Raw genomic sequence first — 20,405 nt, forward strand, 5'->3', positions numbered from 1 at the left:
CTTTAGACTCATTGTTAGTTGTCATAGCCAACACAGGAACAAAGCCTCTGACTTGTCAATGTGCAGTGTGGCATCATTAAAGACTGATGCTCGCCTCAGAGTCTAGCATATCCTCGGAGAACTGAGCATGGCCAGAGCCCTGCAAGGCCAGCCAGGGCTCTGAGCCTCTCCCTGGGCCCCAGGCCTCTCAGAGTCAGAGCAAGAGACCCATTCAAGGTGACCATTCAGTAGAGGAGGGTGAGGATGACCCAGGAGTGCTCCTCTGTGCCTACAGGAGCCCCAGGGGAAAAGCCCCAATCAGGAGTCAGGCCACTGTCCCTGGCATGGTTTAGCCACCAACCAAGGCTCAGAGAGGGGCACCACCACCCAGAGTCCCACAGTCAGTCCCTCAGAGACCACAGGTTGGGCCATCTCTGAGCCTCACTGCTTGTGTCCCAGGGATTATGTGACATGAAGCCTGCTGAGCCTTTTACCCCAGGCCTGACACTCAGTAACCATGGACAAACAGGGCTGGGCATGGCCTCATCCAAAGCAGCCACAGACCTCACTGAAGCAATCTTTTCCTATATTTCAAACAAGATAAGAGTCCAGGGTGGGGGTGGGGGTGCTTGGGAAGAGCAGGACCATGAGGAACCAAGGATGGGGCTCTCCCTAACCCGGGGTGTCCCTACTTCCCTTGTCCAGGGGGTGCCCACCCACAGGGTTACACAGGGCAGCCAGTGAGAGCCCAGGGCAGGGAGGAGGGGGGAGGTAGCCTCTCTGTGCCCCTCAGGGGGCTGTGTCCCCCAGCATCCCAGGGCCCCAGCAGGTGTCCAGTGTTAGAAACAGAGAATGCTGTGAGGATGGGGGTGGACGAGAGGTAGAATGGTCCTGTCATCCTGCCCAGCATCGCCGAGTGCTGGCTCAGGGGCCCTGGTCCCGGGCAGCCGGCCTTGTCTGCAGTCTTCTGGTTCCTCCCGGCGAGACTCTGTCACTGGGAGGCCTCAGCGATAGCTTTCTCCACCCGCAGGTACCAGGGCTGGATGAGGCTGTGCCGCATCAGGTCATCGAAGGCCTCCAGGCCCTCCATCACACGCAGCACACCATACACCGCCTGGGGTGGGCACAGAGGGGCGTCCGGTCCTGCCCCATCATCCGCCAGCTATGTGCCCTGGGGCCCGGCCCGTCCCCCCTTGGAGAGTCCCATGACCCACTGAAGGGCTAATTTTGCACTTGGGGCTTTAAGTGAATCATGGGGGATAACTGGAGGTTTTGCCTGCCCCACACCCACAGCCCCTTTTTGGGCAACCCCCCCCAGTTTCCTTTGGGAAAATGCTTTCCCCTACTCTCAGGTCCTGAGACTTCCCCCAACACCCAGAGAGCTGGGCCTGCCAATCAATGCGCTTCACCCTGGCTGCAGGAAGCCAGGACTTTTGCTGGGGGGATCCTGGGGCACTGGACAAAGGCCAGATGCAACAGGGAATCCTGAGACCTGGTAATAACACTAAGGCCCCTGGATCCAGCCAGGCCTGAAGGAGACCTCTCCATTAAACTTGTCAGCTATGGAAACCAACACAGTTCCTTGTAGTTGGTTTTCCTTAAGCCCCTGACAATAGATGGAGCCAGGTGCCTCTGAGGTGGGGGAGCTGGGAGATGTAGGTACTGCCTGGGCTTCCCCAACCCGAAGACAGGACCCACAATCTGGGCACCCCTGGCCATCACCACACTCACCAGATCAGCCAGGTTCGGCTTCTGGCCCCCCATGAACGGCCGGTCTTTGCCCACGGCTGCCACCCACTTGTTGGCGGCCTCATACAGGTCCTCCCGTACGTCATCCTGGAGGTGGTGCCTGGGCAGGGACAGGGGAGGTCAGTCCATCAGGGGAATGCCTACCAGACCCAGGTGAGGTCAGCGGGAAGGCCACCATGCACCCAAACACACATGCACACACGTGCACCATCACCTGCTCTTGAGCCGCTTGCTGATGAGGTACATGGCAGCTGCGCCCACGTACTTGGCCATGGCACCCTCCACGGCCCCGAACTTGCCCTCCCGGACAATGTAGTCAAAGGAGGCCAGGGCCTCTGCAGGCGTGCGGTACACGTTGGGGGAGATCAGGTGCACCAGCCAGTCATCCGCCCACTGCCGCCACTTCATCTCCTCCCTGCAGGCAATCGGGACAGAGGGCGGGCCAGGTGGGCTTCCTAAGCCAGCGCCTGAGAGGTGGGGAGCAGACCCACTACCTAGGCCTCCCAGTGCACGGCTAGGAAGCCGGGGCCTCTGCGGCAGGTCCTCATGGTCTCCCGCGCTGCTCCTCGCTCACAGCGTCCTGTTCAGCCTGGTCCCCTCCCGCCACGCCCCTCCCCCGGGCAGCCGCAGCCCCACTCACGTCCTGGCCGCCTTCCCATCGTACACCTGCTGGGCCTCCTTCTCGTCTAGCATGAGCCAGTACTTGTTGCAGAATTCGGTCACCTCCTTGCCCCGGTCGTTCGTGGCCTTCATGGGTGGGTAGTAGGTGGTGATGACTTCCAGAGGCTGCCTTCGGGGTACATCCAGAGTCTCACCCCAACTCGCCGTCCTCCAGGAGACCCAGCCCTCGCCTCCTTAGGGTAAATATGCACCCCAGCCTGACCCAGCCCCCAGAGCAGAGCCAGGACTGACCCACAAAAGTTTCCCACCCTCTTTTGGGTGACACAGGAGATCCTGAAGCAAGAGGGGTTTGGGGCAGACACCAGAAGCAGTTCCCTGACATAGGGAGATGTGCGGAGAAGAAGGGGAGTCTGAGGAGGACGCCCATGGCCCGTTCTGCAAACGTAAGCAGCAGCCCCACCCTGCTCCCATGCAGAACTCTGCCTCCCTGGAGACAGAAGGGATACAAGGCGGCCTGCCCGGGCCTCCAAGGGTCTCCTTACCCTGATACCAGGTAGGTCTTGAGGGCACTGATGATGACAGAGGAGTCATTCAGTTGTTGCTGGAAGAGAGAGATCGGTTTAGATTGTGGGTGGGGGTGGGGGGCGCTAAACAACACCAGCACCCAGGCATTCAGTGGAAACTGGTCGAGTGGAACCGGGGCACTGTTGGTCCACCCCTGGGGGTTTACCCCTATAACTGATGCCCACTGACCTCTCCCCTCTCCCCCCAGAATACAGTACCCCCTCCCAAGGCAGCCCATCATAAGGGAGACCCAAGTGTGGCTAATGAGGAGGAGGGTATGGGGAGGATCCAGGGTCTGGGCCCTGCCTGCTCCACCTGCCTGGCCTCCAGGGCACTAAGGAGCAGGGTGGACTCCAGAAGCTACATACTAGGAGCCAAGCGCTGGGCCAGGCATTCTGTACCACCTGGAGAGTAAGATCCTCTGCTGGCTGATGAAGAAGCCAGCCCAGAGAGGCTAAGCGACTGGCCCCAAGTCACACAGCCAGTGAGGGGCAGAGCAACACCTCGAACCCAGACCACCTTGATTTCAGAACCCACCCTGTTCAGCTCTGTGGTGCTCTGCTTCCCTCAGACCTGGGGTCTTTGTTGGTGGGGAAGGATGGCAGCCTACATTTACTGAGCACCTACTGTATATCAGCTGCTGCCCCCTCGTAATCCTCAGCTGACGCCAAGAGCCCAAGTTCCTTCCAGGGCTGACTCCAGGACAACCCAGGACATGGTGGGGGCTCCCCAGGCTCACCAAGCTCTCTCCTTCCTGGGCCAGCAGGATGGGCACCTTCCTGTAGGCCGAGAACTTGATCTCGGCCCTGAGCACAGGGTTCACCTCCACCACCTCGTAGGGCAGGGCGTGGAAGTCCAGGAAGGCGCGGACCTTGCTGCAGAAGGGACACGTTTTGTACTGGTACAGAGTCAGCTGCAGGCGGTCGGACAGGGAGAGCTGGGTGGGGAGCAGAGGGAGGGAGCTGCTGAGGCCTGTTCCCCAGGCCTGCCCCCAAACCCTGGCCCTGCTCCCAAGCAAACTCCTTTCCCAGGGGAGTCTTCTAAGATGACCCTGAGAACATCTGGAGGAATGGGGTGGCGGGGCAGGAAGGAAGGAGTTACGGGGAGGAGTGGACAGCCCAGGCTCAGCTCCAATCCACAGTGCCCCCCAGGCAAGAAGTCCAGTCTGTGTAGAAGGAATCTTCTGGTCTCTGTCCTATCCTGGAGACACACCTGTCCTCGCCCTCGTCGCAAGGGGACAACAGATGCCTGCAGGTGTGCCCTCCCAGATGCAGAACAATTGTTTCAACTCAGGGTGCACGTCCCCACTCCCCCACCCCAGGGACCTCTGGCTGAGGAGGCAGATCTGGGCCACAACCCCGCCAGCAGTCCAGCATGAGCCAGACTGGGGTCTGCCTCAAATCTGCAAGGGGGAAGGGCTGCATCCTGGCCTTGGGCCTGGATCCCGGATCCTGCAGTCAGCAGGAAAGCCCCAGGTGAGCTTGCTGCATAAATTCATGTTTGGAAGTCACAGCTGCAGTCACTGCCCTCACCGTCTGGGTGGGAAACTGAGGCTGGACCCCTGGAGGTGAGCAGGGAGGCCCAAGGAACTCTACTCCCCTCTGAGCCACCCCTGTTTCCCTGCGTCCAGGAAAATGCACCTGTGGGTGGATGCAGGGGCCACAGCAGAGAAAGGCTGTGCTGGTGCTGTGCCCACAGACTTGCAAGGGCAGCTGGGCCACCCCCAGTCCCGGCCCGGGGGAACCGTCCATGTCTCAGGACTTGGAATCTAAGGGTCATCGGTTCCGTAAAATTGCTAATAATAACCCTAATAAATAAATGCACAACCTTAAGGTTTGAAGGGGGGGGGGGGGGCACGACAAAATATTTGGAACAGGATAAACCGAAAAAGGCTCTCTGTCCCTTCTCTGTGATCTCAAAACAACCCCACTAAAGAGTCTTCCAACAAGTTAGGAAAACGGCTTGAAGACAAAGGCAGTTCTAGTTAGCAGGCAGCGGCCCATTTCACAGATGAGGATGCTGAGGGCGCGGAGACAAAACCGGGTCGCTCGCCCAAGGTCACGAGCCGAGGCGGAGGCGATCGCGGGCCGCGGGCCCCCGCCCCCCGCCGCCCGCAGCCCCGCAGCCCCGCAGCCCCGCAGCCCCGCAGCCCCGCAGCCCCGCAGCCCCGCGCCGCCCCCGCGCCCCCGCGCGGCCCGCCCCGGCCCCGGCTCACCTGCGCCGCCGGGCGCGCGGCGCGCAGGTCCTGGGCGCGCAGGTGCCGGCGCGCGGCGTAGCACAGCCCCGCGGCGCCCCCCAGGGCCAGGGCCGCCGTCCCCAGCAGCCGCCCGCTGCCCCTGCGGGAGGTGGCGGCGGGGCCCCGGCCCCCCGAGAGGCCAGCGCGGCTCTGCGCCGGGAGTCGGGGCGTGGGGCGAGCGCCCAGCCCCCAGGCCAGAGCGCGCCCGCGGGGCCACAGCGCCCGTGCCGCCTGGGCCATGGTCGCTCCGCCGGCGCTGCGGGCGGGCGCGCGAAACCAAGACGGCCGGGCTCTCGCTTCCCTTAAAGGGCCGGTCCCCGGCGCCCGGCGGGTTGCCCGAGCGACAGTGACGCCGAGAGCGCGAGCCCGGCGCCCAGCTCCCAGACGCCCCGCGGAGCCGCGGAAACACACCCGGAATGTGTGGGAGTCGCTGATGCCCCGGCGCCTGAGCACGTGGATGCGGCGGGTCTCGCCGGGGACCCGGGCCGAGTGCAGGGAAAACCCGGGCTCTGGCCTCCGCCTGGCCTCGGAGGTCCCGCTGTGGCCGCTGGGTCCCAGCGTCCGCCCCGTCGCCCAGTCGAAGGAGACCGACCCCGTCGGAGTGCCGGGCGTCGCGGCGCCGGGGAGGCTGCCGTCCCCGTCCCGCTGGCAGCAGGGCGCCCGAGACCCCGGCTCTTCCCGCCCTCCCGCACCGCTGCCCCGTTTCTTCTGGGACCTGAACCATAAGGACGTCCTTACATGTTGGGGACCTTGAGAAACCACGTGTCTAAGGTTGCGCCCACGTCGGGGTGCCCGCTCTCCCACCCGCAAGATCCCAGACGCTGGCTGGGGCAGAATGGGGGTTCCAGTCTGCCCCGACCCTCTGCCGGGGCGGCTCGCCCAGGCTGCGGGCCCGAGCCTCCGCCACCTAGGCTTCTCCGCGGGCAGCCCCGGGGTGGCCCCGCCCGGCGGCCGGGAGAGGGCGGGGCTCGGGGAGAGGGCGGAGATCTGCCGGGGAGACCGGTCCTGGGTCAGAAGCGGTAGAGTTACGGCGGGGCGGCGGGGAGGGGCTATGGCGGGGGAGGAGCCTGGGGCGGCTGGGGGTGGAGTTACGGTGGGGGCGGGGCTATGGCCAGGGGAGGGGCCTGTGGCGGCTGGGGGTGGAGTGGCGGGGGCGGGGCTATGCCGGGGAGGAGCCTGGGGCGGCTGGGGGTGGAGTTACGGCGGGGGCGGGGCTATGCCAGGGGAGGAGTCTGGGCGGGGCTAGGTCCGGGGCGGGGTCTGGGCGGCCGGGGGTGGAGTTGCGGCAGCGGGGCGGGGCTATGCCCGGGGAGGAGTCTGGGCGGCCGGGGGTGGAGTGGCGGGGGCGGGACTATGCCAGGGGAGGAGCCTGGGCGGGGCGGGGTCTGGGCGGCCGGGGGCGGGGTTACGGCGGCGGGGCGGGGCCGTTCCAGCTCCCACCGGGCGCCCGCTGTCGCCGGAGGGTCGCCACGTTCCATCACCGCGCCGTCCCTGCAGAGCCCGAGCCCGCAGGCGCCCTGGCGAACGTGACTTGCTAACCAAGCAGCATGTTGTGTGCACAGCGCCTGGGGAGGGTAGGGGTTAGGTTCTAGGGGTGGAGTATGAAGAGAGCTCCCCTTTCATCTTCTCCAGCCTGTTTCCCCTTAAAAATAAAAATAATTAGGAGTGTCTCCTGAACTGAGATGTGTTAAATGGGAAAACTCATGGGGAGAGTCTGGAGGCTAGTGAGGCCCTTGCCCTAGACCTAGGCCCTATGTTTTGCCCACCTGGCAGCTGCCCCAGCTTTGCCCAAGGTAGGAAGGAAACCCAGTGACCTGCCCCTCCACCAGAAATGCTTGGCAAAGTCCTCCCTTTGTCCTTCTGGCCACGGTTGGGCAGGACATTAGGGCAGGCCCACACCTGCTGGCTTGCTGCCCAGCGCTCACCGCCCTACACTGCCTCTTCCTTAATTCTTTCCAGCCAGGGCCTCCCGTCTGTGGGCCAGCATTGAGCACAGCCCTGCTGAATGCCCAGGGGACCTCAGGGCCGAAGAACCAGCTGTGGCTGAGCAAATCCAGGGGTGGCTGTGCTTTTCCCTGTTGCTGTGGGACGTCAGGGGACAGGTGGCTCAGGTCCGGGGTTCTCGCCCAGAGGAGAGGAGGAGCCTCTGCCCAGGCCAGCCTATAAGCTCTGTTTCAGGCTAGAACTCCTGTGACCTGCCCTCAGAATCTGACCCTGGTGACCAGTCTCCTCCAGGATACATGCCCTCCTGTGGCTCTATGACACCTTTCCCCCCACCCGGCCTCTCCTTGTTTTTCTTACATCTGTTAAAAAACAAAACTCAACTGAGTAAATTCAATGATCACATTTTTTTATAGATGTTTTATTGATTTTTTTTTTTTTTAGAGAGAGGAAGGGAGAGGGAGAGAGAGAGGAACATTGATGTGAGAGCAAAACATCCAGTGGCTGCCACCTGAACGCTCCCTACTGGGGATGGGGTGCAACCTGGGCATGTGCCCTGACCAGGAATTGAACTGGCAGCCTTTTGGTGCACAGGATGACACCCAACCAAATGAGCCACACCGGCCAGGGTCAAATTGGCTTTAATCGGTGATTTATGAATTAGGTAGCATCCCGTCTAGCAAGTACAAAATGGGAGACTTTTCTAGGCAGAAGGGGGCAGGGCCAAGAGAAGAGTATAGTACCTCATTCCTGCTGAACAGGAAATTCCAGACTGAGCGGGCTAAGATGAAACCGAGGTCAGGTTAGGTGTTAGATTTCAGTCTGGTGAGCGCAAGCGACTCCATTTGCGACCTGTTGTCTCCTTTTTAACTGGCCCCTCTGGACATGCTTCCCTGTCTCCATCGTCTCTTCTGCAGCCCTGCCTCTCAAGACTTGAGTTCCTCGGGATTCAGTCTTGGCCCTTCTAGGCCACACGCACACGGCCTCGGCCACCTTTTCCCTCCCCTGGTTTCTGTTAACCATCTTTGTCATGAATGCCCAGGCCTGTGGCTTCAGGTCGGCCCTGATCCTGACTCCAGGCCTTGGGACAGTGGGATGTCCCCCAGGCACCCCACTTCAATTCTCGCACAACCACCCCCTAACCAATTTCTTCTCTGGCTCCTGCCTCCATCGGCAAGGGCAGAGCCCAGGAGTCCTGCCAGCCTCTTCACCCCCCACTCAGCCATTTCTCCTGACCTTACCGATGACCCCTCTCTGATACTCCAGTGGGTTCTACCCAAGAGTCCCGCTGCCCCCTCATCTCATTCAGAACCTACTGAAGAGATGAATGTCAAAATAGGCTGAGTGAAAGAGGCCAGACAGTAAAGATTATATACTATTTGGTTCTATTTATATAGAACTAGAAAATGCAAACATATGGTGACAGAAAGCAGATTAGTGGTTGCCCCAGGCATGTATGGTAGAGAGGACAGGAAGGAAGGGGCATGAGGAATCCTGGGGTGATGAATATGTGCACTGTCTTGGTTGTGGTCGTGGTTTCGAGGGCATTTCTGTATGTCAAGCTTCATCATATTACCCAGATACCACAATGAAAGGGGAATGTCAAAAGGACCCAGGGTTGTAACCCGAAGTATAAAATGATTATCAATGAGCCTGTGCTGATACAAATACATGACCACGAGGTGTGGCTGGGACGGTGCACACCGCTGATTCCCAAATCCCTGGACAGGCCTCCTCCCCTTCACTCTTACCCTCTCCCTCAGCTCCTGAACCAGCCCCACCACCAGGTCTGGGCCCGGAGAGAAGGCAGGAGGCGGCCAGGTGAGGGAGGAGTGATGAGATGGCCTTCGCCAGGGGTCGGCCAAGGCCATGACCACACAGAGGACAGAGAGGCAGAGACGAGGCAGTGTGCCTGGACAGGCCTGGGGCCGGCACAGAGAAGCAGGGTCAGAATCTCAGAGATGGCCTCATGTGGGGACAGTGTGTGTGTGTGTGTGTGTGTGTGTGTGTGTGTGTATTAAGAGTCTAGAATATTCTACCCAGGGGCTCCTTGATGATCCAGGGCACTACCCCTCCCCTACTTAAAATTCTTTGGGGCTCCACTGTCAGTCTCCCCAACATGCAATAGTCACCAAAGGCTTGAAGATACCTTTTAAGGTCAAAGAGAATAGCAGGGGTGGAGCCCCTGGGCCTAGTATGAGGATGAGGGGGGCAGGGGGTGGCCATGGGTGCCTGGAGGGGACGCGGGCTTCAGTGGCCACATCGTGGAAGCTCTGCTCATATCTACTTCCTGCCCTTTCGTCACCCAGGAGGGCAGGCACGGCCTCAGGATGGCCAAGCCTGCACCATACCCACCAGCTCACAAACCCAGCCAAAGCCCTTCCCTCGGGATCCTCTGCCCGAGCCCAGGCTGGGTGCTGGTTTCCACGCAGCAGGTGGGTAGAGCCAACGAGGTTCCTGTCAGTGTCCCGAGTTCACCCTCAGGTCAGGCATCCAGGCAGCCTCTGGCCTCATGGTGACATCTGGGAGACACTGTCCAGGAGCTGGGACCCATCACTACGTCCAGGGACAGCCAGATCCCCAGTGAGGAAACTGCTTTCCAGGACAAAGCTGGGACCAGCCATGGCAGGAACACTCTGGGACCCAGGCCTGGGCCATTGGATTCCACTGACCTAGGCTGTGCCCAGAGATGGTGGATGGTCTCAGCTGCCTCTCAAGGACAAAGACAAGTCCTTGCACTCCCTGTGACCCAAAGCACCTGGTGTCCAGAGCAGTAGGGTGGAGAGCTGACCTGCAGGCCCCAGACCCTCACCCAGCCCAGCTGCACAAGCCTCATTGTCCCCCACCTGGGCCTGCAGCCTCCACACTGTTGTGCTGAGCAGCTACATGTACGGCTGGGGTGCGAGGGGCCAAGTCCTAGAGGTCGTCAGCTTGGGTCCAGGTCCACTCCTACACATGGGGCATGGAGGGCGGGGCGGGGGGGGCAACTTTAGATGGAAGTCCTTCCAGATCTGCCCCCGAGGAAGGGCTCTCACCCTGTGCCAGGGTTGGCGCCAGGCCCCTAGGAGGGCCAGGAGCTGGGCTCTGAGAGCTCAGAAAACTCTGTCCTTCCCTGTCAGGAATGTTCCCTTTTAGGTGCCCTACCTTTCCCTGCCCTCTCTGAGAACCAGGAAACAGGATGTGACCTGGGGGATGAGGCATTGTCTGCATTCAATGGGTGCCTGGAGGGGCCTGGCCGCACAAAGCCTACCCTGGGCTTGGGCCCAGCAGGGGCTCCTGGAGGTCAGAGGTGACATCTTGTCCAGATCCGGACCACTGAACACAAACAGGGCTGCTCAGAGTGGAGGGAATGGGCACAGAGAGTGTGCCAGGGGAGCCTTTGTCCCTGCAGAAGTGCGGGGCTCTGGGGAAAGTCCCCTCTTTCCTCCCCGGGCCTTCCTGCCCCCCTTCTTGCACAATCCTGACCATGGGGGAAAGGGGCAGAAGTTTTACAAAATATTTCAGCAGGAGTTGCTGGCAGTTACCTCACCCTTCCTGAATTTGGCAAAGGACAAGTCACTCCACCCCGGGGTGAGCGGGTGAACAGGTGGACCATAAAGAGAGCCCCCGGGCCAGCCTCCTCACTTCCCCCTTCCTCCTTCGCCACCTGCCCAGCTCAGCAGCTGCCCAGCTGCCTCAGCCTTGAAACCATGGCCGTAGGTCTCCTGTGGCTGGGCCTCACCCTACTGGGCGCCCTGCAGACCCAGGCCCAGGACTCTACCCCAAACCTGATCCCAGCCCCACCTCTGTCCAGGGTCCCGCTGCAGCCGAACTTCCAAGATGACCAGGTAAGGGGCCTGGCGGGCAGCTGTGGGGAAGGCCTGGGGGAAAGTGGGAGCAGTAGGGAGGGGAGGCAGTGTCTTAGGGAGCATATTAGGACAGGAGGGGCTCAGGCTTCAGCTCAGCCTGCCCTTGAGTCGCTGACCTGCCCAGGTCCACACTCTCTCCCGTAATCTCCACAGTCCACACAAGGTGGGAGCACCTTCAGTCCCTCTGCATGGTGAGGAAACTGAGGCTCAGGGGGACCAGCTGGCCACTGGCCGAGGGTCACTCCATCCCTGCCAGACTCAGGCCCGTCCAGGCCTGAGTGCCCAGTCAGGAGCCCTGCAGCCCTGGTAGAGGGGCTCCTTGTTCTGGGCCGGGCTGCCCAGCGAGTGCATGCAGGGACAGAGCCTCGGGGGGACCCTGGGGCCCACTCTGCCTGTCACCTGCCCCCTGCAGTTCCAGGGGAAGTGGTATGTCGTGGGCCTGGCGGGAAATGCGCTTTCAGAGAAAGACAGAAGCGGGTTTAAGATGTACACCACCAGCTACGAGCTGAAAGAAGACCACAGCTACAACGTCACCTCCACCCTGCTCAGGTGAGAGCCCCCACCCCCTGGGGGCTGCGTGGGGGGGCAGGGTGAGTGCTGAGAGACCCACTGATGTCACCCCCGAGGGAGGCCGAAGCTGACTGGTGGTCATCCACCCTACTACTCAGGACGGGGTTCGTGTATTGACTCCCTCCTTCTTTACCACACCAGCATTTATCAATCACTCTGCACACACACGCAGACAGTAGTAGGGATGGACACAGATAGTCCTCAGGCAACAAGACAGAGGGAGCAGGGGGTCCTGGAGTGGGGTGGGGTGTCACTGGGCCCACCTGGAACCCCACCCAGGACTTCACTGGGAGCTTCCAGGGAGGTGGCCTCTGGGCTGGGCCTTAAAGGAGCTGACCTGCCTTGGAAGGAGGTGTAGGGCCTGGCGGACTCCTAGTGAAAAAGGGCATGAGCTCATGAGCAGCCTGGAGGGGGGTGGGCGCCACACACTGCTGGGGCCTCAGGCACCAGCACCCAAGGGATCTGGGGAGGAGAGCAGGGCCTCTCTGGCTACAGTGGGGAGAGGAATGGTGAATGGTAGGGTGCCAGGGCTCCCCAGCTCCTGTGGGTTTCTGGCTCTGGTACCTGGGGGGCAGGGGGCTGGAGCATTTGTGCAGTAAGGGGCATAAGAAGGACAGGTTTGGGGAGATGAGCTCTGGGGTGCCAAGGACATAGGGAGAGGTCACGGTTGGCCCAAGAGGTAGGGGAGCTGTTGGAAGGTGAAGCAGACTGGAACCTTGGGAGGTCAGTTCCCCAGGAGAGGTTACAGAGAGGGACCAGCAAGACAAGAGGGGGGCAAATGCCCAGGGTGGGGAGGACAGTGTACAGGGAAGGCCACCAAGGGGAGGCAGCCCTGAAGACGAAGGACAGTGGGTGCTGGAGGGAGGGCAGCTGTGGAAGGGACAGCAAGGGATAGGCTCAGAGGAAAAGACCAAGGCCACCTGCTGTGGTGGGGGCTGGGCTGGGCAGGGCTGGACCCGGGGCATCAGAATTCTGGCCCCTCCAGTGGCAGCCTTGGCTCCCTCCTTGTCCAGCCCAGGGGACGAGGCTCCTGTAAGTCTCCCCCCTCACCTACACATCTTTCTTGCTCCCACAGGGACCAGGGCTGTTCCTACTTTGTCAGAACTTTTGTCCCAACTTCCCAGCCTGGCCAGTTCAGCCTGGGAAACATTAAGGGTGAGTCCTGAGTGACATGGGCCCTGGGGTTGGGGTCCTAGGCACAGGGTCCTCCCAGAGGGGGAACAGGCCTCCCTGGGCCTCCACACAGATGCTGTCCTGAGTGGGGCTGTGGAGAAAGGGGTTGCTCTGTCCCAGCAGCCAGTGCTGACCCCTCGCTGTCCACCCCACAGCCTACCCTGAAGTACAGAGCTACACTGTGCGAGTGGTGGCCACCAACTACAACCAGTTCGCCATGGTGTTTTTCAAGAAGACCTTCAAAAACCAGGATTACTTCAAGGTCACCCTCTATGGTGGGTTTTCACCCACCCCTGGGGGACCCAGCTCCTGGTCACATTCAAGGGAGGAAGCGGGGCCCATCCCCACCCTGCCCCCAAGGCCCCCTCCGGTGCCATCTCTGTGCCGAGACCCTGGAGGGCCAGGGAAAGAGGGCTCTGGGCAGACTCTCCACAGGGAGGCGTCTGAGGCTCGTTGGTCCATTCAACAATATTTACGGTGTCTGCCGGCCACTCGCCGGTGCCTCGGCCACAGGGAGGACCAAGGAACTGCCGGCTCAACAGAAGAAGGACTTCATCCAATTCGTCAAGTCCCTGGGGCTCACCGACCACAACACCCTCTTCCCTGTCCCCATCGGTAATGGCTGGTCGGGATGGGGGACAGAAACGTGGGGATGGCCCAGGCCCGACGCTGCCCCACCAGGGCAAGGGGGAGAAGGGAGACTTGCCCCCCTGCTCTCCTCACTGGAGCCCCCTGGAAGCCACTTTGGGTTCAGAAAGGCCATGCCCCAGCCCGGGGGTCTCCGGGGCCCCAGGGCTTTCCCCCAGTCTCAATGCCCAGGGCCACCTTCCCCTATTCCCAGGCCCCTTTGTTTTCGGATGCCTCCCCCTGTACCCCACCCAGGTCCTGCTGTTCTGGGCCACCTCCCCCCTCCTCCTGGGGCTTGCTCGCCACTGAGTTGGGAGGTGCCTCTGTCTTCAGGCAGCCAGGCCACTCAAAGAGCCACCGGACTCTGCAAGGCTGAGGGGCTGCCAGGGCTGATCGGGTTCACTAACAGGCAGGAGACCTGGGTGTCCAGCAGGTGGCTGGGCTTCATTTGCCTCCCCTAGAGAACAGGTGACCTCCAGGTCTCTTCTCAGGCCTTTCTCCAAATCCCCTCCTCGCATCATCTGCCCCTCTGCCGCCCCATCCCTGATGGGAACCCCTAGATCTGCTGCTGCTGGGCCAGGCTGGGGCCTGGGGCAGCCCAGGGGCAGGGCAAGGGTCCTGGTGGTCAGGGGTCACACATGCACCCCTGCCCACTGTAACGAACTGCCTTCCCCACAGACAAGTGCATCGATGATGAAGAGTGAGCGTGGGGTGAGTACGGCTGGGGAGGGGCTGATGGGAGCCCAGGTGCATGGGCCTGCTGCTCCCCTACCCAGCATTGCCGCCATCGTGACTCCCATGTCCCTCTCACGTGCCTCCTGTCTTTCTCCTTCCCCACTGCTCTCATATCTGCCTCTGCCCAAGGTGCCACCCATCTGTGCCCACCGGCCGGACACCGCTGAGACAGCCAGCGACCGTCTCACAGTGCAGCCCACCAGCCGCTCCCTGGGCCACCTGCTGAGCGAGTCATTCCTCAAATGCTAAATAAACACTTGCCTCTGAACCCCGTCTGTGCTCCATGCCCACTGGGCCATCTGGGAGGGCAAAGGGTGGCCCTCCCTGAGGTCCCCGGTGAGAGATGGAGGCCAACAGAACTTGAGTCCATCTTTGACTGAACCCTTCCTAGCTCCCAATCCCGGGTCCACCCCCAGGCCAGTGGTAGCCCTCACATGTCCTTGCTTTTGAGGGGTGCCCAGTCCGGTGGAAACAACGATGGAGTCACACCTCATACATTCAGCCACTTGCAACAGGTCCCACAACAAAGGCCCAGCCAGGGCTGGGGAGCTGGAGGGGGCAGGGGAGGCTGAGGTGCTATCATCCCCAAATCACCAGGACCCCTGTGGGTGTTAGAAGACGGCAGCCAGGGCAGGAGGGGTGCACAGTGGGCGGGACAGAGGAATGCCCAGCTTGAGGCTGTGCCAGGCAGAGAGGATCACCAGGGGTCGTGCCCTACCCCTTTGCCAGCCTACTGTGGGCCCAGTGCTCACTCCCCTGCCCCTCCTGGTGGGTGGCAGTGTCCATGCTGACCCCATTCAGAGCACTGTCCCTCACCCACACCTTCCCTCTATGATGACCTCTGGACCACCAGGGGCAGGGCTGGGGAGGCAGAGGGGGATATGCTGCCAGGGATCCAGGTTGAGGCAGCTTGCAGGCTCCAGGCCTGCACCACCACTTGGCTGAGCCTGCATCTGGGGCCTGACGAGCTCCTGTCCACCCACAGGCTGCAGCTGTAGCCACTCCTCGCCTGGACCACACTGGGCCTCCTGGGAGGGCGAAGGGCAAAGGAACTCCCTCTCCGGCCTCTTCTCCCCTTGTGAGGTCAGAGGTCAGAGGCCAGAGGAGGCAGGCTCCTGAAGGGGACCCAGGCGTCTTCGCCCACAGATCTGCACACCTCACCCACTGGCCCTTAGCCAGGGGGATTGGGAGAGACGGGAGCTTGAGCAGCGCCAGCCTCAGCCGCCAGGGAGCAGGGAAGGCCTGAGATCCAGGCCCAAGCAGACGCCGCAGTAGCCGGGAAGCCCGGGCCAGGCCCCAGGGAGAGACCTGCTTAAAGCAGCAGGGCCTGAGAAAGGGGTGGGCCGCGCCCAAGGCCAGAAAGGCTCCCCTTGGGAGAGCAGAGCCAGTCTCTCCTTTGGCCAGCAACGCGGCTTCCCCTGGCCACCTGGGCCCGCCTGGCCTTTTCGGGGTCTAACTCCCAGGACAGGGGTGGCACTCGGGGTTCCCTCCCGGAGCCCCCCCCCCCCCCCCCCCCCCCCCCCCGCTGATTAGCTTCCTATTGCTGCTGTAACAAATGGCCACACTGGAAGCTTAAAACAAAGCATCCATCCGCTTACGGTCCCGAGGCCAGAAGTCCCAAGTCAGTTTCAGGGCCGCACAGCAGAGGCCGGGCTGCGCGCCCTCCGGGGCTCCGGGGCTCCGGGCAGAGGCCGCCTCTTGGCCCTTCCCCGCCTCCGGAGCCGCCTCCCTCCGACTCCCCGGCTGCGGTCCCCGAAGGCAGCAGAGTCGCGTCTAGGATCTCGGCCCCGCCACGCGGAGGCGCGGGCTGGCCCACCCGCAGGCCCCCCGCGCCGGGAGAGGGCGGCACTGGGCAGAGGGGGGCAGGAGGGGTCCCCGGCTGCGCCTGCCCCTGCCCAGCTCGCTCGCCGTCCCTGAGGCCCGAGCCTCCCGCACCCAGCTTCTGGGCCCGCAGCCTGGGGACAGCCCGGCTGGACCCGGGAGCCGAGCTCCGCGCCTGGCTGCGAGGGCGGGGCTCGGAGAGGGGCGGGCCTGGCTGCGGGGGCGGGGCCTGGCTGCGGGGCGGGGCATGGGCGGGGCCTAGTTATGGGCGGGGGCGGAGTTTTGGCTAGGGGCGGAGCGGGAAGGGGAGGAGTGGGCGGGGCTCGGGGCCCAAGGACGGGGTGTATGGAAGTAGTGGGCGGGGTTTCCGGTAGTGGGCGGGGCTTGTGGCCTGAGGGCGGGGTCTAAGGGCCGGCAGGGGCGGGGTTTCTTGTTGGGGCGGGGGCGGAGTTTTGGCTCGGGGCGGAGCCGGAAGGGGCGGGGTGGAGGCGGGACTGGGGGCCTGGGGGAGGGGTCCTGGTTGTGGGCGGGGCGGGAGGGCGGGGCTTGTGGGCGGGGCGGGGCTGGCTGTGGGCGGGGCTCGGCCGGAGCTCGGCCTCGGGGGCGGGGCCCCGCGCCCCGCAGTCGGCTGCGGTCCTCCGCGGCTCCCTTCCGGCCCGCGCGCCGCTGGTCCGCACCTTCCGCCGGCGCGGGCTTTGGGCGTGACGGTCGCGGCGTTTCGGCGTCTGGCGGCCCCCGCGGCGCCGAGCCCGCGATGTCGGGCCCCAACGGGGACCTGGGCCTGCCGCTGGAGGCGGGCGCGGAAGCCGAGGACGACGGCTTCGGGGAAGCAGGTGACCCGGGCGCTGCAAAGGGACCTTGGCCTCCCCGGGGGGGGCCTTCCTGGGAAGGGGAACCGCGGCCGGGCTGGGGGCTGGGGGCCCCGCCGCGCGCTCCCGTTACCCCCCGGGTGGGTTGCAGCTGCAGGCGCCGTCTCGGGGTTCGGGGCGGGCACCTGCGAGGGGGTCCCTGGAAACCGCCCCGGCGGAGAACTGCGGGCAGCCGGCCCCGTTCGACAGACGGGGAAACTGAGGCCGCTTCAGGGACGCGCACGCCCTCTGGGGACCTGCTCCAGCCACTCCGTTCAGCCCCCGTGGGAAGCGGGGCTCCTGCGGGGCGGGGGGACCTGCTCGGCCCAGCCAGCCCAAGGGTCTGGGGGGGGACCCCGCCCCGTGGGCTGGGCGTCCGCAGCCTGGGGCCCTGGCCCCGGGACTTGCTTAGGAAGCAGCCTGCTGTGTGCACAGCCCGCGGTGACGGGGGGGAGGGGGGGGCGGGGGGGGACGGGGACCTCCCTTCGCACCCCTGGAGCCTGTCTCCCCGTCTGTAAAACAATAGTGAGCAGCGCCGGGTGCACCGAGCAGTGTCAGGGTTAGATGGAGAAGCGAGCGGCGCGCTCCGTGGGTCCCAGACGCGCGCTGGGTGCGCGCTCAGCGCCGTCGAGGCTGGGTCTGGACTGGGCGCCCAGGACTTAGCCAGCGAGCTGTGGAGCCCGCGTCTTGTTCTGGCAGCAGCTTTATTGAGCTGTGGCTCACGCGCTATACAACTCGCCCGTTTCAATTGTACAATTCAGGGGGTTGGGAAGATCCAGAGCGGGCACCAGCCACCACGGTGGTTTTAGACGGGCCGCTTTGGTCAGCTGCGGTCTGCGGTTAGCAGAGGTAGGAGCCCTCCGGCAGGGAAGGCGGTGGGCCGGCCGCTTTGCCCGGAACAGTGGCCAGATGGGTGCGTAAAGCAGCATCAGGACGGGCCCCCGGAGTCACATTGAGTGGCCGTTGGCAAATGCACTGGACTTGGCACAGTGGGGAGGAAGGAGGCAAAGGCCTGGAGCTGGGAGGTGCCCTTGACACAGATAAAGCCGGGCCCCAGTGGCATGGAGACACCACCTCCCCGGTCCTTCTCCTGTGTCTCAGGACACAGAATGTGAAACCTTGACGGTAACGACCATGTATCAGGTACTTGCTGCAGCCGGACCCCTGCGTTCTTGATGTATCCGGATCCTCACAGCCACCCAGTTCTTTATCTCCCCTTTTCCAGAGAGGTGCAGTGACTTCCTGGGGTGGAGCAGAGCTGGGGCTGAAGCTCAAGTGCCTCACTTCCCAAGTCTGATTCTTGGCTCTGCCACCAACTAGCTGGAGGACCCTGGGCAAGTCCCTTCCTTCCTGGGCCTCCCTCACCTGTACCACAAGGTGGTTGGACAGTAAAGCCGAGCAGAGACTTTCCAGGCCTCTGGCCTCTGTGAGGTGTGCCAACTCTGGGTGATGGGTGCTCTTCCTCCAGAACGCAGACACGTTTGCATCAGTTTCCCATTCAGTTCCTCCAGCCCAGGCCTTCTCCAAACACTGCCAGCCACTTCCCCTTTGTCCCCAGCCAGCAGCAGAGTGTATCTGAGTCATGGGCTGGCTCAGAACTGGCTCCCGCAGTGGGCACAGGCCCAGACCTTGGGTCCTAAGGGACACCGTGTTGCTGAGAGGCAGGTCAGGAGTGGCTGTGGAGGAGGGAGTGATGGTTTCTGGTGGAGACCAGGGAAGGCTTCTCGGAGGAGGCGTTTGGAGCTAGTCTTTAAATGGCTGTTGTTGAGGCATTCTGGGTTGCAGGGACAGTTGAGCAAAGGCAGAAAGGCTGGGAAGTTAGAAGCTTCATTCATTCACCTATTCATTCATTCAACAAATGCTTATCGTGTGACAGTGAGGGCCTCGGGGAGACAGCAGTGAACACAAGACCATTCCACGTCTCATGGAGCTCTATAGTCTGGCAGGGGAGACAGACCAGCACACAAATCACATCAGTCATTCTGGAGGGAGTGCCACGGAGGTGTGAGGAAGGGGATCAGGCAGAGAGGCCTGATCTGGGTGGGGCGTTGGGAGGGCTCCCTGTGGTGACATCCATGCTGAGACTTGGAGAATGAGTGTGACTCATCCAGGAGAGGAGAGGAGGGAGGGAGGAAGACGCGGAGCATTCCAGGCAGAGCCAACAGCACGTTCAAGGGGCCTGAGGTGGGCAAAGGCAGATGTGAGAAAGGAAAGGAAAAGGCATGGGAGGCGGGGCTGGAAAGGGAAGAATAGGGTCTTGGAGTCTTCAGGGTGCTCTATCCTGAGAGCAAAGGCCATGGAAGAGCTGGAAGGGTGGGCTTGCCTGGGGACAGAGGCCTGGATTGCCCGACTCAGAAGTGTGGGCTCTGGCCTCTATGCAGGTGAAGGAAGTGGAAAGGAGATTGGCACCTGGCAGGACTTCCCAGGTAGGACACTAGCTGGTCTCCCCCTAACCACGCTAACCCTAGAAAATAGGGTGGTGTGCTAAGGTATTATTTCTTCAGCGCCTTTCCTCTTTTGATGTCCACCCATTTTCCAGACAGTGATGCTGAGGCTCAGGGAAGAGTAGGGACTTGCCAGAGCTCTTGTGGAGTCAGGCTGGGGGACAATGGTTGGGGTGAAGGGTGTCTGTGAGCCCTGGGGAGACACGAGATCTTGGCTCTCTCTCCCCTTCCTTCCAGAATATGCTGCCATCAACTCCATGTTGGACCAGATCAACTCCTGTCTGGACCACCTAGAAGAAAAGAATGACCACCTCCACGCCCGCCTCCAGGAGCTGCTCGAGTCCAACCGGCAGACACGCCTTGAGTTCCAGCAGCAGCTGGGGGAGGCCCCCAGTGATGCCAGCCCCTAGGCTCCAGAAGCCCCCAACCAGGCCCCAACCCTGCTTCCCTGGGCCAGTCCCTAGCCTGGGCACTCACCACCTGGCTTAGATACCTTCTCAAGGGCTGGCCTACAGGTCCCCTCGTGGCTCTGCCTGCCTGAGCCGTTCTTCAGGTACTCCCCTCGGCGTGTCTGGGCCAACCCCCACCACCTAGCCTCCCCTCCTGGGGTCAGGTGTGGGCCTGCAACCCACCCACCTTGCCTGCCCACCCAGTTCCTGGGCACTCTCCACTCTGCCCAGTCCTTGAATGTCTCCATTAAACGGGTCTCCAACATCACTGAGCCTTTGTATGTGTCCTAGGATGAGAACCCCAGTGGCCAGCAGGTGAACTGAGCAGTTAGGGCGGGCGTTTCTGGGTGTTGCTTATGGGCCGAGAGGGGATTGGGGGTCTTGCCTTCTTTATTTCTGGACACAGAGAGTATACAAGTGAGGTCGGGACTCCCTCGGCTCCTGGCCAGCAGCCACTTCCCCAGCCATCGGGCATGCTCTGTGACCCTGTGTGATGCGAGTAGCTTCTCTGGGTACCAGGGCCTTTCGCTAAGACAGGAACCTTGGGCACCACTCTCCTGCTCTTGGCCTCAGTCTCCCCAGCTGGCGAATGATGGGGTTTATCTGGTTGTCTATCTGTGAGGGTCTTTCCACGTGGGAAAATAAAACTCAAGATCCAGCTCAGCCTGGGCTCCACCCACTGATGATTCACCACAGGGTCACCTGACAAGAAGGGCGGGGTCCCCATTAGTGCACCTTGAACTCAGAACCAGAGGAGCAGCAAGGGCCCCCCTTCCTGCACTTCAGCTTCCACAGGGTCC

The 20,405-nt window shown here is 62.5% G+C and overlaps 3 protein-coding genes across 4 annotated transcripts; 2 read left to right on the forward strand and 1 right to left on the reverse strand.

Annotated features, from left to right (window-relative positions):
• Positions 1 to 548: 548 nt before the first annotated feature.
• On the reverse strand, positions 549 to 6,074 carry PTGES2 (prostaglandin E synthase 2). Of its 2 annotated transcripts, none has more exons than XM_081151684.1 (7): positions 5,888 to 6,074; positions 3,653 to 3,850; positions 2,892 to 2,950; positions 2,369 to 2,518; positions 1,943 to 2,143; positions 1,711 to 1,828; positions 549 to 1,093 (listed from the first exon to the last, which is right to left on the reverse strand). In XM_081151684.1, the coding sequence occupies exons 4-7, from the start codon at positions 2,479 to 2,481 to the stop codon at positions 971 to 973; spliced, it is 555 nt and encodes a 184-aa protein (XP_081007810.1). In that variant the 5' UTR covers positions 2,482 to 2,518; positions 2,892 to 2,950; positions 3,653 to 3,850; positions 5,888 to 6,074; the 3' UTR covers positions 549 to 970. The 2 variants fall into 2 exon arrangements, with proteins under 2 accessions (XP_081007810.1, XP_081007809.1); XM_081151683.1 differs by lacking the exon at positions 5,888 to 6,074 and adding an exon at positions 5,129 to 5,406.
• Positions 6,075 to 10,298: 4,224 nt separating this feature from the next.
• Positions 10,299 to 14,311, forward strand: LCN2 (lipocalin 2). Its single transcript, XM_081151389.1, has 7 exons — positions 10,299 to 10,917; positions 11,351 to 11,487; positions 12,584 to 12,663; positions 12,837 to 12,956; positions 13,195 to 13,296; positions 13,987 to 14,019; positions 14,173 to 14,311. The coding sequence occupies exons 1-6, from the start codon at positions 10,780 to 10,782 to the stop codon at positions 14,010 to 14,012; spliced, it is 603 nt and encodes a 200-aa protein (XP_081007515.1). The 5' UTR covers positions 10,299 to 10,779; the 3' UTR covers positions 14,013 to 14,019; positions 14,173 to 14,311.
• Positions 14,312 to 16,459: 2,148 nt separating this feature from the next.
• Positions 16,460 to 19,873, forward strand: BBLN (bublin coiled coil protein). The gene is made up of 2 exons (XM_081152556.1): positions 16,460 to 16,697; positions 19,394 to 19,873. The coding sequence occupies exons 1-2, from the start codon at positions 16,619 to 16,621 to the stop codon at positions 19,564 to 19,566; spliced, it is 252 nt and encodes an 83-aa protein (XP_081008682.1). The 5' UTR covers positions 16,460 to 16,618; the 3' UTR covers positions 19,567 to 19,873.
• Positions 19,874 to 20,405: the final 532 nt, after the last annotated feature.

Source organism: Miniopterus schreibersii (assembly GCF_964146895.1).
Source record: "Miniopterus schreibersii genome assembly, chromosome: 11".
Lineage (NCBI taxonomy): Eukaryota > Metazoa > Chordata > Mammalia > Chiroptera > Miniopteridae > Miniopterus > Miniopterus schreibersii.